General features: G+C 41.8%; 3 protein-coding genes across 7 annotated transcripts in view; 1 reads left to right on the forward strand and 2 right to left on the reverse strand.

Moving 5' to 3' along the window:
* The first annotated feature begins 65 nt into the window (after window positions 1–65).
* Window positions 66–2,419, forward strand: spaw (southpaw). The gene is made up of 3 exons (XM_035166066.2): window positions 66–642; window positions 1,052–1,848; window positions 1,952–2,419. The coding sequence occupies exons 1-3, from the start codon at window positions 357–359 to the stop codon at window positions 2,102–2,104; spliced, it is 1,236 nt and encodes a 411-aa protein (XP_035021957.1). The 5' UTR covers window positions 66–356; the 3' UTR covers window positions 2,105–2,419.
* A 3,247-nt stretch (window positions 2,420–5,666) lies between these two features.
* On the reverse strand, window positions 5,667–8,600 carry LOC118115008 (eukaryotic translation initiation factor 4E-binding protein 2). The gene is made up of 3 exons (XM_035165864.2): window positions 8,196–8,600; window positions 6,646–6,822; window positions 5,667–6,309 (listed from the first exon to the last, which is right to left on the reverse strand). The coding sequence occupies exons 1-3, from the start codon at window positions 8,329–8,331 to the stop codon at window positions 6,278–6,280; spliced, it is 345 nt and encodes a 114-aa protein (XP_035021755.1). The 5' UTR covers window positions 8,332–8,600; the 3' UTR covers window positions 5,667–6,277.
* A 694-nt stretch (window positions 8,601–9,294) lies between these two features.
* ank1a (ankyrin 1, erythrocytic a) overlaps window positions 9,295–15,608 on the reverse strand; it is an 85,476-nt gene continuing 79,162 nt past the window's right edge. For 4 of the 5 annotated variants that reach the window (XM_035165860.2, XM_047341305.1, XM_035165861.2 and 1 more), the window contains 3 exons: window positions 15,454–15,606; window positions 14,296–14,394; window positions 9,295–13,019 (listed from right to left, as the gene is read on the reverse strand). In XM_035165860.2, coding sequence (XP_035021751.1) covers window positions 14,323–14,394; window positions 15,454–15,606 — 225 coding nt within the window. In that variant the 3' untranslated portion in view covers window positions 9,295–13,019; window positions 14,296–14,322. Of the gene's footprint in view, window positions 13,020–14,295; window positions 14,395–14,919; window positions 15,607–15,608 lie in introns of those variants that run through there. The other variant, XM_035165863.2, reaches the window with a different exon arrangement.

Here is a 15,608-nt window from a genome sequence, read left to right on the forward strand (position 1 = left end):
TGCTAATGGATATACGAGATTTAAAGTGTTATTTGTTAATGGGTTTTTACATTTGAAAGGGAGGAGGCTGAATAAAAAAAGGCCGGGTTAGCTTGACAGGACAATGACCTTGGCTAAATGTTTTCTTGTCTGTGGCCCTCTGATGTGCTCCGGTGATCAGAGGGTCTGCTGAGATGCCTGGCGTGGTCAGGGGTCATCAAAGGGCAGCTGTCCACTATAAAGGGGCCTGTCTGGAGCCCCGTCTGCAGCCAGCGTCAGTTCAGCCTGAGACCAGCTGGAGGAAGGAAGGAAGGAGCTCTCACCTCTCTCTCTCTCTCTCTCTCTCTCTCTCTCTCGCTCTGTGAGTTTCAGTCAAAATGGAAACAAGAGTGCTGACAGTTTTCTGCACACTCCTCCTCGGCTCTTTGGGAAATATTTTCTCCGGTCGGGCCCACAGGTCTCGCGACGGCCTTGAGAGAAGTCTATCATTCAGAAACCTCTCAGTTAATCATCGCAGCAGATACCCTCTGTACATGATGCAGCTGTACCGCTCCTTCAGGACCGTCGATTCCTCGTCGCCAGTAGCTGTCAACGCCGTCAACACGCCAGCTGACAACCCATCAGCGTACAGCTCTGACTCTGTCCTAAGTCTGAAGGCTAAAAGTGAGTAAACACTTTATTATTATTTTTCGAATAAAGCTTTATTCTGGGCATGAACTAGTTAGACAGTGTATGTGTATGTGTCTGTTTCTGTTTGTGTAGTCTCTGTTGTCCAGCAGCTCTTTGGCTGCTGCACTCTCTGTGTTGTCAGACCCTCCCTTTTTACAACCCAGCAAGTGTCAAAATGCTTATTCCACTTTAAAGGCTTTCTCTGTTTTATGTGACAGGGTGTGTATATTAGCCCTCAGACGATCTTTGCACAGGGGGGTTCAATACACATCCTGTTCTGTTCACCCTCCCACTCCACTGTTTTGACATTTGTCCAGGGATCTGGTTTTCCCAGAATCCCCCAAACTGCTGACTGTTTGTGTGTGAGTTTGAGTTCTCATTTACACGTCTCTTTTTTTCTTAGGTTGCCACCAAGTGGGTGACAGATGGACAGTAACATTTGACATGTCAGCCATCTCTGCCAGCGAGCTCGTCCAGCTGGCAGAGCTTCGGATCAGTCTACCAGCGTTCTCTGCCTCCGAGCGAGCCACTGTGGATTTATATCACTCCCGGGAGCAGAGCTGTGACCCGGGCAGCACATCATGCCAGGACAATCACCTTTTCCTGGGGAGCTTTGGCACGTCGCCCAGCAGCACAAAGTCTTCCTGGAAGGTTTTTAATGTGACCGCTCTGTTGAAATTCTGGCTGTACCAAGGAGACAGAGTGTCAAGCCAGGAGGCCTCCGGAGAGGCAGGCAGTGGGAGCGGTGCAGGGGAGGAGAGGCAGACAACTGACAAGTCCCTCTTCAAGAATTTGGGATTGAGGCAAAGAAAAATAAACCATTCAATAACAAACCGGGTCATGATGGTCATCTTCTCCAAACACAACCTGCCTCAGGAAGCCCACGCTGCATACAGTCTCATTCACACTGTGGAGAACTCCAAGTATGTGACCGTGGACAGAGTCAGCAGTGACAGCCAAAGTCGACGGCACAAAAGGAACCGACTGGAAAGGATGAGAGTGGCTGGTGGAGCTGCACCGACAGCGGAGCCGGTGCAGAGGCCGCTGTGTCGCAAGGTAGACATGTGGGTGGACTTTGACCAAATTGGCTGGGACGAGTGGATTGTGCATCCCAAGCGGTTCAACGCATATCGCTGTGAGGGAGACTGCCCGACACCCCTGGATGAGTCCTTCCAGCCCACCAACCATGCATACATGCAGGTAAGATGGAAGCTCTGGTTTTACTCCAATTGAGTTCTTTAGAAACTTCAGGTTTTTCTGAAGTTGTTTGTTTGTTTATGTGAATTCTTCTTCTATCTTTCAGAGCCTCTTGCGTCATCGCCATCCAGAGAGAGTGTCTTGTCCGTCCTGCGTGCCAACGCGGCTCAGCCCACTCTCCATGCTCTACTATGAGAACGACGACTTGATGCTGCGTCATCACGAGGAAATGATTGTTGAGGAGTGTGGCTGTCACTGAAGGCCCCCCCCCCCATCACTGTGTGTTTCCCTGAGTCACAAGAGCGACTTCTGACAGAGCATAAATATGTTTCTTTACTGTTTTCATGACAACCTTAATGTTCAAATATTAAAGTGAGACTTCCGTTTCATGGCCTTTTCCATGGCTGAATGACTCAAAGTATATTTCATCCATACTGGGTGGTGCACAAATGTATTTTCTATCTTTGGTGTGGAGTAAGCTCCATTATACAAGTATTATATGTTGTATCTATTTATACATTGTAATGTATATTTTGTACATAATAATAAATAATAAACATTTTATTTTGACAAACATGGAGTTTTCTGTCTTTTCAAACACTCGGCTATTGAGAACTTGACTCATTTTAAAAAAATGGATACTCTTATTTTAGGTTTGAATGAATTTGGTGCAATTACAAACATGGAAACTACAAGTCAAATGTTTGAGAACACCTCCATTGTTGCTGAAGTTTGTACAGTGTAATGTCCCAATGTTTCTGAAAATAAAACATAGAAAACTATAAGAGCAGTCAGCAGAGCACAAACCTCCACCAAGGTCCCTTTACAGTCCCTGTAAATTCAATTCAATCAAGCTGCACCAAATTTCACATTCATAGATATCAGTTCCTTGAACATGCCAGATATTTTTCATTAGGTCCAATGAAAAGTTCCTTTCTGCCCCATATCGCATCCTTCTACCAAGTTTCATGATAATCCCTCCTGTAGTTTTTGTTTAATCTTGCATACAAATCAACCAACAAACAAATGGACAGGGGTGAAAAGATAATCTCCTTGGTGGAGGTAAAAATATATAAATAAAATAAATAAATTTGAATTTGATTTACTTCTAAGACAAACACATTTATGGTGTTTTCTCTGCAATGTAAAGTAAGAATTGTTTTTCCTGACAAAAACCTTAAGCTTCACTTTCACCTCCTGTCATCTCAAACCAGCTCGGTGGGTCTCGTGTCTGGAGATTGTGTTGTTTGTCTGTCTGTAGGTTGAGGCCCTGAACAACCTGTCTGCCCAACTTTATTTATTGGTCTTTTTCTTGCCATTCTGATATCAATACACAATATTACCTCCTGCAGTACAGTGTTGTTCCAATGATACATCAGACACTGCCTTTGGACAGGGAGAGTTTGTTAGTTTGTTGTCACCAACAGAAGTCTGGGCACCTGTAGAAATATCTTCATTTTCTTCCACTGCTGCAGAAAACTTTAAATTCAGCCAAATCTTAATCTGTGAAAAAGGCCTGTTTTTTTATGAAATGTAGATGATTATCAGTTTTTTGACAAATATATATTTTTGTATCTTTTAGTGTTTGTCACAGGATGTCAGGATTCCGTCAGGCTGCTTGAACTCTATTAAAAAAGTGGAGAAAGGGGATGATCAAAAACATATACCTATACTGGGAATAGTTTGGGAAATTGCACATTTTATAAATATTCAAAAGATTAACAGACCACATAAATGAAAAAGACGATTTTCAAAGTAAAATCTTGTGGCATCTAAGTTTCAACAAAAATAGAAAGGTATTAATTTGCTTAATCTGCAAGATTTAAAAACTTACTATTTTCTTCCATACACAATTTATTTGTTGAAAAATGTCTTCTGTCAGTTTCATTTGGAGCAATGTCCATTCAACCTCTCAACTCTAGCTACTGTGCGTCCACACACCTTGTTATAAAGAATCCCTCTGTATTAACAAACTCCTCAGACCCTCAACCTGCTCGTAGATATTCATTCACATCTTAATCCCACTTGTCTTCTCTCCCTGGTTTACCATCAAACAGTTTAGTGTATTTGCCTTCCTCACCTCCAATCCACATCTCTGGTCCTCACAGTGCAAACACACACATCATCATCATCATCAGAGGTCATTAGCTGCTCTCTGGCCAGGCTTCTTTTGTTGATTGTGATCAAACAGGCGCACTGAGTGGAGCCACTCACAAAGTACACTGAAGCACGGATCAATGGGGGGAGAGAAGAAGCAGTAGCACTTGTTTGTTTTGGAGAGGCGGGGTGGTGGTGGGTGGGTATCAGGAAGCAGAGGTGACAAGCGGACCCCAAACAAACAGACAGCAGTGTGAGGGGAACGGAGAGAGTCAACGTCTGGATGCTGAGGCTACTGTGGAGGAAGGACAGGGCAGACTGGAACTGATCATCTGAAACTGTTCAATCCACACTGAGAGACGAGACACGTCCCGACTCAGCTCCCTCTGGCATTGTTTCCTTTTCTGTCCTTGCCTGTAAGATTTCCACCACTTTAGAAAGGTTACACCATCACAAATGGAACTATGAGTTTTCTATTTCTTAATTAAATAACAGTAGTTACACAGTCCAGACCAGCAGGACATTGAATAAGAAAAGAAAGAAAGAATAATGGTCCCAAATCTCATCTTAAAAAGCAGTTGAACACTAACCTATAGACTGGCAGTTTTATAGCTTTTATTTTCTTAAAGTTTTAATGTTGATCTTTTATCTGTTTTGTTTCACTGCAGTGCTGAGTATAATCTGGCTTTATATCCTCGCATTTGTATTTCTATTTTGTGAAGCACCTTGTAACTCTACTTTTGAAAGGTGCAATAGAAATATTCTTCTTCTTCTTATACAACACAGTAGATTGAGCTTGGCGTCATCGCCTCCAAATCATGTCCGGTCCTGCTCATCCTGAACAAACGTGATGGTCAGACCATGGCAATGGCTCACTACCGTCACCCAAAACATTTGATGATCACATTAAATCATTGAACATTATTTTATTGTTTTGTTTACTTTTATTGGAGTCATAGACATCTGAAGCCTCTAACAACATGTGTGAAAGGGAGATACCCTGGAAACATCACTAGTCCATCACAGGCTCAATATAACTCCTCACCTTCATACATTGGGAAAAATTGGTGTCCAGTCCCAGAGAATAATTCATGGATCTTGATGGAAAAAAAATCAGGTACATTTAGGGAAGTGATGTGTGTGAAATCTGGTGCAGCTTGATTGAGTTTAATTAGACTGTTTGGCCTGGTGAAGGTTTTAATAACATGTATACGGTAAATCAACAAAGGGCAAGCCGCATACATGGAGGTCAAAATGTTGAATGGAAGGAAAAGAAGGAGTTTCTCCCAGTTATGCAGAGTTGTATATTGACCTCTCTTTATACAGTCCACTGACTGAGGTTATCAGGGAGCCGCTTGAGGAATTCCTGATTCCTAACTTGTGCTGAATCAGGGGAGCACAGGAAGTGCTACAGGCTGCAATGCAAGCCCAAGTCAAGAATCATCACTTGAAAATGTATATTAGGTTTTCACTCACTTTGATAATTGAAAAGCTAATAATTCAGTTTTCACCAAATCTTTTCTATTCATTTTATTCATGAAATAACCTAATGTGTCTTTTTAGTCTCTTGGATGGCACCAAGCAACATAAATGTGTATTCAAACCAGTGAAACACTGAAGACATTGTTCAAATTATGTCAGTGGAAAGTATTTTTCAAATCCAACATGATAGTACGAGACTCATTAGTAGCACACACTGAACACACACACACACACACACAAAGTGTTGTTTGCTTTTCCTTTAATGCTTTTAATCACTCTTCAAACCGTGTGAAAATCTGTTTCAAAATGTCCTTAACAAAAATCTATTTTACATTCTCTGTATGACACTTCAGGTGAAGTACTTTTTCAAATTTTTAAGAGCATGATCCAACTGTACCTAAACTTATACAGAAACTTCAACATGATCAAGGCAACATCTGAGGAGAGGTGTCTAGAAATGTGTGGAAATAAAAGCACATCAAGTGACGGACTTCTCCTTCTGGAATGCACATAAATTCTGAAAAATCTTATTATTATTTTCTCTCTGTAACAAATGATGAGGCTTTGTTGGTGTTAAGTACTTCCCAGTGTTGATTTCAAACTCGTAGCCACTACAGGAAGGCACACTTGTTGTCACACGTAAATCAGGTTTGAGCTTTGAGGCCTGGTTTCATTACACATTTGTTTTGGGCAAAACGAGTAAACGAGACTGACGAAGACTTGAAGACCATAAGATGCTGTGGATACTGAAGGTGAACCTCTGTCTTCCTGGAATGGATGATGGGAAAGGTGCTCTGGAACCTTTCTTCACAGCATCACGATGGTTAGTCTGACATCTTAATACTCATTCCACCTAGATGTCCATTTCAAACTGCGCGTCGTCACCTTAAAAAGAAAGATAAAAACATATGAAAAATTGTGGGCCGTCCATTCACCAGAAGGATGGTGGTTTGATTCCCAGTTCCTCCAGTCAGTATGCCAAAGTGTCGTGGGGCACGGCACTGAACCCCTAATTGCTCCTGACGGCTGTGCCAGTGTGTAAATGGTTTATGAGGAAAAAGCTCAATAATGTGAAACTACACAAATGATCTTTATTTCTCATCTTATTTTAGACAGCAAAGAGCGGCATTGTATGATCTGATGGTTGATTCACACGACAATAGGACTGAATCCCTCCGTCTGTATGTCACCCTGTGGTGTGTGTCTGACGTGTAAACATACCAGTGTTGCTGCTCTCAGGTGAAGCAACATTGTTGTTCAGTAGTTCTCTGTTTTTGGGGTCTTTGGTGGTAGGACTGGTCACCCCTGGAATGTTGGGCAGACCTCGCGGAGGCGTCTTGGCCGCCGGAGAGCTGCGACGCTCCAGCAGGAACTTCCGGTCATAGATGATCCTGGTACCTTTTGTATGAGGAGGCAGGAAATGTGAAGGATGACCACCAGAAACAGAGCACTGTATTCACTTAGATGGAGCACTGAGATCACAGGCACATCTACTGACATCTACAGCCATGCTACATATGTATGCAGGTGTCCAGTCTTTTTTTGACAATTGTCCCCAATAACTGCAATTAATTGGGAAATCAATCTACCAATTACTTATTGATTAATGATAATAATTAAATAAAATTATCATAATGATAGACATCAGGAAAATAATTTAAAATCATAGGGCATCACAATTAATCAAAACAGTTGCTTTTGATTTTCTGACACTAGTGCTGCTCTAGTCACTAAAATCTATCCAATCAATTAATGAAGTCTGACTATGAAACACTGAAAGGACAAATAGGTGAGGGCAGTAATGAGATAATATATTATAGCATAAGATAATATATTATAGCATCAATGTGTTGTATTTATATATTATATGTATTTATACATAATTAAGTAATTTTGTTGTCGGAGACAGAGGTGGACAGTAAGAATCTTTTACACACATATTTCACTAATATATCCATTCGGTAACTTCTTAGACTCCATTGAATGAAGATATATTGTGTAAATTTAATCTTGGTGTGAACTTTGACAGCAAAAATGTCATTACACATTGTAAAGATGAGTTGTATAACATTGAGTTCTTTGAAAACTTGATGATCCTGTACAGTTAAGTTCATATCCATAACTGCAGAAAGGCAAACAATACCCCCAACTTTACAGGAAAAAAAATATATATATATATATATATATGAAAACTCTACAACTTGTAGACACTAAAACGTAACTGTCCAAGTGTACAATGAAGTTATCAATGAGCAATACGAAATATTAATTTGTCGACATGACTGTTTAAGTGTAGCTGGGTATTTTCCGCCATGTCTGTACACGTACAATTTTGTAAATAAAGTTGTATCAGAGAAAAAAGTGCCAGGATCAGCTGACGAAAGCCACAATTAAAAACTAAACACGCGTCCCTTTAAAATGAGAAATCAGTGATACAAGTACATATCACAGTGGTATAAGTATGTATTACTCACATGACTGTGACCGTCAGTACTTTATTGCCTCAGAGTCTGAACTTCATCGTGTTTATTGACAACCTGACACTTGCTAGCCACAGTTAGCTGTTAGCAGTTAGCTGAGGCGGAGCTAGCCCTGTGTGGTTTGACAGGAGCGGACCTCATGGAGTTAGCTTGAGCCACTGCAGCGCGCGCGCGCACACACGCACACCACACACAAACACACTGCAGTAGTTTGAGATTATAACCCATGCGTGTCTAAAGTTTAACAACACACACCGACACACACACGTAAACACGATGAAGGGCACCCACCTCCAGGGGTCGTGCTGAACAGGGTTCCTCCCGGAGTAGTGCAGTAGTCGTGGGGCATGTGCTCCGCGTCGTTGACCGTCACCCTCCTGGTGGACGGGATGGCCTTGGCAGTGGTCTTCTGACAGTCAGTGGACATCTTCTCTCTGCGGCGACTGACTCAAACTAGTGGAAATGTACAAACACCTCACAGGCTCCGAGTCTGTGTCTGATGTGCGGCCACTTCAACGCTAAGAAAAATAAATACGTCTTTTTATCATAAGTGCAAACGAGGAAAGCTTGTATCACACATCACAACACACACTCGCACAGACACACACACAGCGTCCAGGCTCTTTGTTAAGCAGGAGCTGAGCACACGTTCCTCCTCTTCCTCCTGCACTCACTGCTGCGTGCAAACAAAACAACACACTCAGCTGCACACGGTGGGCTTACTGCGCCCCCTACTGGCACATTAAAGGGATGGTTCCCTTATCAGCCACATATCACTGAAAATATTTAGAAAATTGTTCCAATGTTGAAGAAAGTAAAAAATAAATGAATCCCCTGATCCTGATCTGCACCAAACTTTAATACATTCTTCCCCTGCTGCATTCCTCCACCAATTTTCTAGGTATCCCGTCCAGAAGTTTTTGCTTAATCCTGCCAACAGACAAACAAATAAATAAATCCAAATAAAAACATAACCTCCTTGTCAGGAGCTGTAACCTCCAGTAAACACAAGCAATACCTGCTGTTTTTGTAAAAATGCATTTCTTAAATTTATTCTGAAAATGGTGCATTTCTCATTTGACTGTTTTTCAGAAAGTCAGGCTATGTATATACTAGATTACATACTATACTACAAGTCGTATGTTTATATGACTTGTAGTAGACACTCATGCTTATGCAGAGTTTGAAAGAGTAACTCTGCTTGAGACCATATCATGTTTAACGTTGGATGAAAAGTAGAAGTTCTCCACACGATGCACGGGACAAAGCCTGTGGGCAGCTCAGTGTGTTTATAACAATTGGTCCATTCAAAGCTACAGTATGATCATCAGTAGCTGGGTGCACGTGGATTTAAGTGTCTCACACAATACACATACACGCTGTACACAAGGACATTTCATTTCTTTATTAATTTTGTAAATGTTGAGCTGGTGTACAGAGTAAATTGTCAATAGATGTCCTCGGATTTGATTGGATTAAAAGGCTTTTAACATGTGTATTTTAAATTCATGTTGGACTCTCCAGAACAATAAAAAAAAGCAAACAAAACAGGTTAAAATACCCACAAGACCCCAATTTCTCCCCAGGTTACAGGCATTACCCAGAACTCAACAGTCTCTTGGTAGCTACAGCTGTATGATGCTAAAAGTACATCCATAACATAACTAGAATCCCAGTTGACGAATAAGGGTGCATAGCATTCTAAGTAAATATATATATATATTTTAATATATTTCATATATATATATGTATATATATATATAGCCTTTTATGTTAAAAACATTTTCTGTGCATGTGCGCAGTTGCATTCCTTAGTATTGAGTAATATGCTATTGCGTTAATAATGTCTTCAATCCATTCTAAGGGAATATACATGTGTTCTCTAGTTTTTGCAACAGTTAATATTTTTGCATGAACTTGGTGCATGGCATCGTCTCAGTCGTCCCTCAGTGCAGGGCTCTCCATTGTTCGTTTCCTCCGATGTGACCACTCCTCCCTCTGCTTGCACTTAGTCCGACTCCTCCGTTCAGACTGTGTTCAAACTGTCACCACATGGAGGCCTTAGAATGGGCTCAGTCTCGTGTTTGATAAGGGGGCAGAAATAGATCAGGAGTGGGCTGTGTTGAGTAAAAATGCTTGTCATCTCGAAAGACTAGCCATCGAAGCCACCAAGTTTTCCCACAATTCCATGCAGCTGCCCCCCCCACCCCCTCACTCCAACCCTGACATCAGTTGTGCATTTAAAAAACAGCCCCCTGCTTCAGAAACCAAGCATACCATAATCATGAGCCCTTAGAGAGCAAACCATAAGACATGAGGGGTGCAACACCATTACACTGCAGTGTAATCTTCACTGACATCAAACCTTTTGTGGTTCATAGAAAATATAACAAAATATAAATTATATCTGATGAAGGGATATTTTGTTAAAATGTCAAAAAAAAAAACAGAGGCTTCTCTTAAAATCTCTCTTCTTACATGATCTGTGTGCGTGTTTGCAATGAGATGACAATGAACTGACATGAGCAGATACTGAGTTGAAACAACAGAGTGAAATACTCTATCATCTACTAAAGTACAGAGCCAACACAGATGTCTACTTTATAACAAGACTTACAGTTTACCAAGACTTTACATTCATCATCTCTGGCTGTGATGCCAAACTAAACACTTATTATTGATGGGTCCTTATTGCAACGGTTTTGTGACTTGCAACTTTTCCCTTAATATATTGTTTGATGTCTACAGAAAATGAATGCATGTAATCAATATCATGTGAGATGATGTGCTTATTGAGGTAAATTAATGTTTAAAAAATATGTGAATTAGAATTACACGTCTATTTATATATAATCTGAGAGCTGCTGCTCTTTGTCCATTTGCAATATTACTTCCTGTGATATTATCACAACATTGACATGTCCCAATATCCAGGATTGAATACATGATATTAAAACCACACACACGCGCACGCACGCACACACACATGCACACACACACGGATTCCTTTCAAGGTGCATATGAATGTTATTAAGGTTTAAAAACCATGACCAGACAGACGCCGGGCACTTTGCAAATGGGATGGCTGGTACATAAGTCATACCGATACTTCTTAAGTGTAAAACTCAAGCATAATAGTTTTCTTATCTAAAGAGGAAGAGTGATGAAATGCAGGATACTAATGTACTGACATCATTTCTGAGTGTAGTGAGGAGAAGGCTAAAGCTGTAGTGAACAGATCGTAAGCTATCAGAAGCTATGATCCTAAAATCCTCTTTCTCTCCGTCTCTTCGTCTGTCACACGAAAACACACTCGAACACACTCGCACAAACAATCCTCTCCTTTTCCAAGCAGTTATTGCTTCTGCTGAAGTACAGTTAAGACAGTAAACCATGAAAAAATAAAAGACGTAAGAGGAGGGGAAGGGGTGAGACACGCTTCAGGAGGGGTCAGGCTCACAGTTGCGGGTCAGTATTACAGTTTCTCATCACAGTGATCGTTGACTGACTGTCTTTGCTACACTACCAAGGAGACAAACACCACAGCTCAACACGTCTGTGACCCCTTGACACGCGTCACTCCTTGTCTTCTACCCAGTCAAACCAGTGCTACATTATTATTATTACATTATCAACCATCATCTCAGCTGCTGCACCCTCATCAAGTCACACCTTCTGGTGGTGGTAAGATGGTCTGTGAGTGCACCTGATGGGTGTTGGCGTCAGATTCTGCACGATGAGGTCAAACAGACACTGCTACGAGCCGAAGGTGGGATCCTGCCCCCTGCTGGAGGGGGGCAGGACTGCTACATCTACTCTGAGAGGCTGACTGAAGGGGCGAGGGGGTGAGAGGTGGAGGTAGGGCAACATGGAGTGAAGAGAGGTATTGGGACTTTAGACAGACGTCGGATTAACGCAGACCTCACAAGGATACAGCGAACTGTGGACCAAAAAGGGTGGAGGGTTGGGATGGTAGGTTAATCTCTCATAATCTGTCATCTGTCACTATCAGACAGGTTCGCTGCAGAAACCTGCCTCCAAACGCTCAAAAACCAACATTACTGAGAGTCATGATCTACACTCTTCCCTCAACAGTTTGACACGTCCAAAGCAAAAGGGTGAACGCACATGAGAAGCACAAAGAAACAAACAGCCGGACACACAGAAATCTTGACGTTTAAAAACAGGCAGAGCGACACAACATTTGTATGTTCTTGTACCCACAAAGATCTCGAGATATATAGAATAATACATAGGTTCAGACCAAACGAACCAAACGAGAAACGAACGAACAAAAAAAACAAAACAGGGAGGAATTTCTTATGTACCTGAAACAGCAGCATCAGTGGCGTCGCTTAGGGATCTTAACATAAACAACACACGTAACACAGTCACGCAGAGCATTTTAGTGCATAAGATATTATGTACAACACCAATATCCTTGTGATAATTGTAGCTTTACTGGACTTTGAGAGCACTGGGACAGGTTTGTGATGCTCAGAGGAGTATGGCAGGTCGGAGGGGGAGGAACCTGTTGCCTAGAGATTATGTAATCTTCATTATTTTATTCATCTCCCTTTTTTTTTCTAAATTTTCCCCTGTTGGTTTAGAAAACGGGTCAGTGATTGACCATACCCTACAATGCATGCCTGTCCCATATACAGCAGTGTCTCCTCCCCGTCCCACCCCACCCTTACACCCACCCCTGCGTTCCCTCAGTATTTGTAGTTTAAGACAGGCCATGCGGCAGCAGTCACTCATGCTGATACAGATAACAGGAAGCACGTTTTGGTTGCTAGTTTTTTTTTGTTTGTTTGTTTTTTGTTTTATACGAAATCATGCTTCTAGTCTAGTAATAGATGTTTTTTTTACCCACAGTTTCTTAAAAAAAAGGAAAAAAAAGTAATAAAAACTACAGGTAAATCTGTATCCTTCTCTTCTGGTACGTGCTGATAGTCGGCAGAGCCACTGTGGTTGTCAGTAAGTTGTTGTCTGTAGCTGTTCGTTTCTGCCTGTCTGCTTTTTTTTTTACGTGTTCTTCCTCTTGCCAGCTGCTTCTGGTCATGTGTCCATATAGGATGGGTTTGGTGAAGGGGTTGAATCCTGCGAAGAAGTCTGTGGGGAAGGAGAGACAGGCTGAGTCAGAACGAGAGAAACGTTTGTCTCAACAGATCAGAGAAAAACTTCATACAAGGCAGGTGGCATGCAAGCTGCAGTGAGTCGGTGCAAAAGTGAACATGTTTAGCAGATTTTAACAGCTATGTGCATTATTTAAAAAGGTCCATCTGAAGTTGATCCAAATTTGTATCACTCACTGTAGAACTACAACACAGCACATTAGTTCTGCAAAAGCCATTCAAGCAAAATGGTTGGCAGAAGTGTTTTAACATTCACAAGTGAGTCGCCAGAAATATCAGTAATGTCACGGCCTTCACGTTAGAAAGGGCAAGTCTCACACACACACACACACACACACACACACACACACACACACACACACACACACACACACACACACACACACACACACACACACACACACACACACACACACACACACACACACACACACACACACACAGTGGCTCCAGCGTAGGGAAACTGGCTGTGCAGCTGTGACCTTGAGATCCTTCTTGGTCGGTTGTTTTGCTGAGTGCACGTTGTGCCAACCCTTTTCCAGCTTGTTACGACATGCATGAAGACACCGAAGTGACCTGGTACCATTTATTGCAATATTATTTATCTATTTGCATCAAACTCAATCTCTATCATACATCTGTATGGAATTATATTTGTGTCTAATTTCTGTTTGCAAAATGTGACCATTTCAACAGAAATTTTGTATTCACCTAAAGAGAATTCAACAAATGATTTATTGGAGCAATCAAATTCTGACGCCAACACATTTAGATATTCACATATATATCTCCATACATATGAAGTAAACATAAAGCAGCCTGAATTTGTATTGCTTATCCAAATTATTAGATTCATAAAGACTGAAATAGACTGATCTTAATACATAAAGTACCATATCAGGTTTCTATGGATTTATCTTCATATTGCCTGTAGTAATACTGACTAAAAGATAACAATATCAAAATCAATTTCAAACTCAACATTGGTCATGAGTTAGCAGGTTCTTTTTCAGGCAAGTAGGGTTTTCTGATGTTTTTATATTTTGAGAATGATACATTTATCTTTCTTTGTGTCAATTCTATTTTAATTATTACTTAAAAGAACTATGTAATAGTCATTTTGCTGTGCCAGTCTCACATAACATATCATTAGTATTGAATTAAAGGTACATTCAGATGCATTTAATCCAAGGAGACTGGATTAAATGGTCTAGCCCAAAGGTCAGACGATGCACCGTGGCTCGGTCCCGTACCTGAGGGGACGCAGCGCTCAGTCTGCCTCACTGCTTAACTCTCCGCAGACTGGCGCATTTCACTATCTGAGCACCTTTCTTCACATCCACAGTATCGGGCTACATCGGGGGGAGAGGAGGGTGACGACAGAAAAGGTGCGGAGGAGGATCGAGGAGAGGTGGGATGACAGGAGCAGAAGAAGAGGGTGAAGGGATGTTAGTACAGGATAGTTAGATCAAGTAGAGGGGATAGAAAAAGACAGAGGAGAGAGGAAAGCAGACAGAGAAAATAGTGCCACAGGGAAAGAGAGGACAGTAAAATAAGAGAGAAATGCATCAAGGGAGAAGAAAGAGGGAAGAAAAGAAAGAAATCATGTATAAACAATGAGGCAAGGACAGAAGAGATGGATGGCAGTTGAAGATAAGATGGCATCAGAAACATCTACAGTATTTGGGAGTCAAAAATATTTGCACAGACATTTTTGATTTAGTTCCAAAGTGTTAGGTTTCACACTGTCTGAATGATCTTGATTTGTTAAAGCCCAATCCTCTGCTCCTTCCTGAACGTTAAATACAAAACCACTGTCTGTATATCATATTGGACCCAGCTCTAGTAGGTTTGAGTGACACAGCACACAGTCATAGTTGAGGGACTATGAACTTTAATGAAGGCAAAACAAAACAAAGACAGAAAAGGTGAGAAAGCTGATGGATGGAAAATAAAAACCACTGCAAGGAGCCACAGTCAGTTCAGGAAAACAAACAGGTGCAGCTTAGTGATGACAAGAATGATGACACTGATGATGAGTGTGAGCACCTCAACCAAAGCAAGACATGGATATTTAAGTGTAGCTTAATGTTACAGAAGGTCAGCGACCAAACACACATCTCACCATCTTCTTCACATAATGAAACAAGGCTCTTGAACACAAACATTTCTCCGTCTGTCAGGCTCATGCAGGTTAATCTACAGAGGGACTAATGGGGGGGGGGAAACCATGACGAGGTGAAACTATGAAGCTCACTGCAGCACAGAGTCCCCTGTTCAAAGAGACGACTAAATCAAACGGGGCCTCAGTCCATCGCTCCCTGCGCATTTCTTTAGCTACATAACAGAAGCCTCGGGTGTTGTGAGGCCATTGCGGCCGACAGAGAGCGGCCGGCAGATCAGAATCCCACCTTGCTGCTGTCCCGGCCCAGGATGGCGTAGCTCATGAACTGCTCAGCATCGACCTCCAGCTCATTGGCGTCCTGCAGAGAACCCTCCATGCACACCTCCTGAACCCCTTCCTCACCCGAGCCCTTCCCTCTGCGCACGACCTTACGCACAATCT

The sequence above is a fragment of the Hippoglossus stenolepis genome, chromosome 9 (genome assembly GCF_022539355.2).
Source record: "Hippoglossus stenolepis isolate QCI-W04-F060 chromosome 9, HSTE1.2, whole genome shotgun sequence".
In the NCBI taxonomy this organism is placed as follows: Eukaryota; Metazoa; Chordata; class Actinopteri; order Pleuronectiformes; family Pleuronectidae; genus Hippoglossus; species Hippoglossus stenolepis.

Excerpts from the sequence above, each read along its gene's own strand:
- LOC118115008 (XM_035165864.2), bottom strand. The coding sequence starts at position 8,331 with ATGTCCACTGACTGTCAGAAGACCACTGCCAAGGCCATCCCGTCCACC. Across the intron at positions 6,823-8,195 it reads GTTCAGCACGACCCCTGGAG|GTACCAGGATCATCTATGAC; the intron begins GTGGGTGCCCTT and ends CTCATACAAAAG. Across the intron at positions 6,310-6,645 it reads ACCTGAGAGCAGCAACACTG|GTGACGACGCGCAGTTTGAA; the intron begins GTATGTTTACAC and ends TTTCTTTTTAAG.
- spaw (XM_035166066.2), top strand. The coding sequence starts at position 357 with ATGGAAACAAGAGTGCTGACAGTTTTCTGCACACTCCTCCTCGGCTCT. Across the intron at positions 643-1,051 it reads CCTAAGTCTGAAGGCTAAAA|GTTGCCACCAAGTGGGTGAC; the intron begins GTGAGTAAACAC and ends TTTTTTTCTTAG. Across the intron at positions 1,849-1,951 it reads CCAACCATGCATACATGCAG|AGCCTCTTGCGTCATCGCCA; the intron begins GTAAGATGGAAG and ends TCTATCTTTCAG.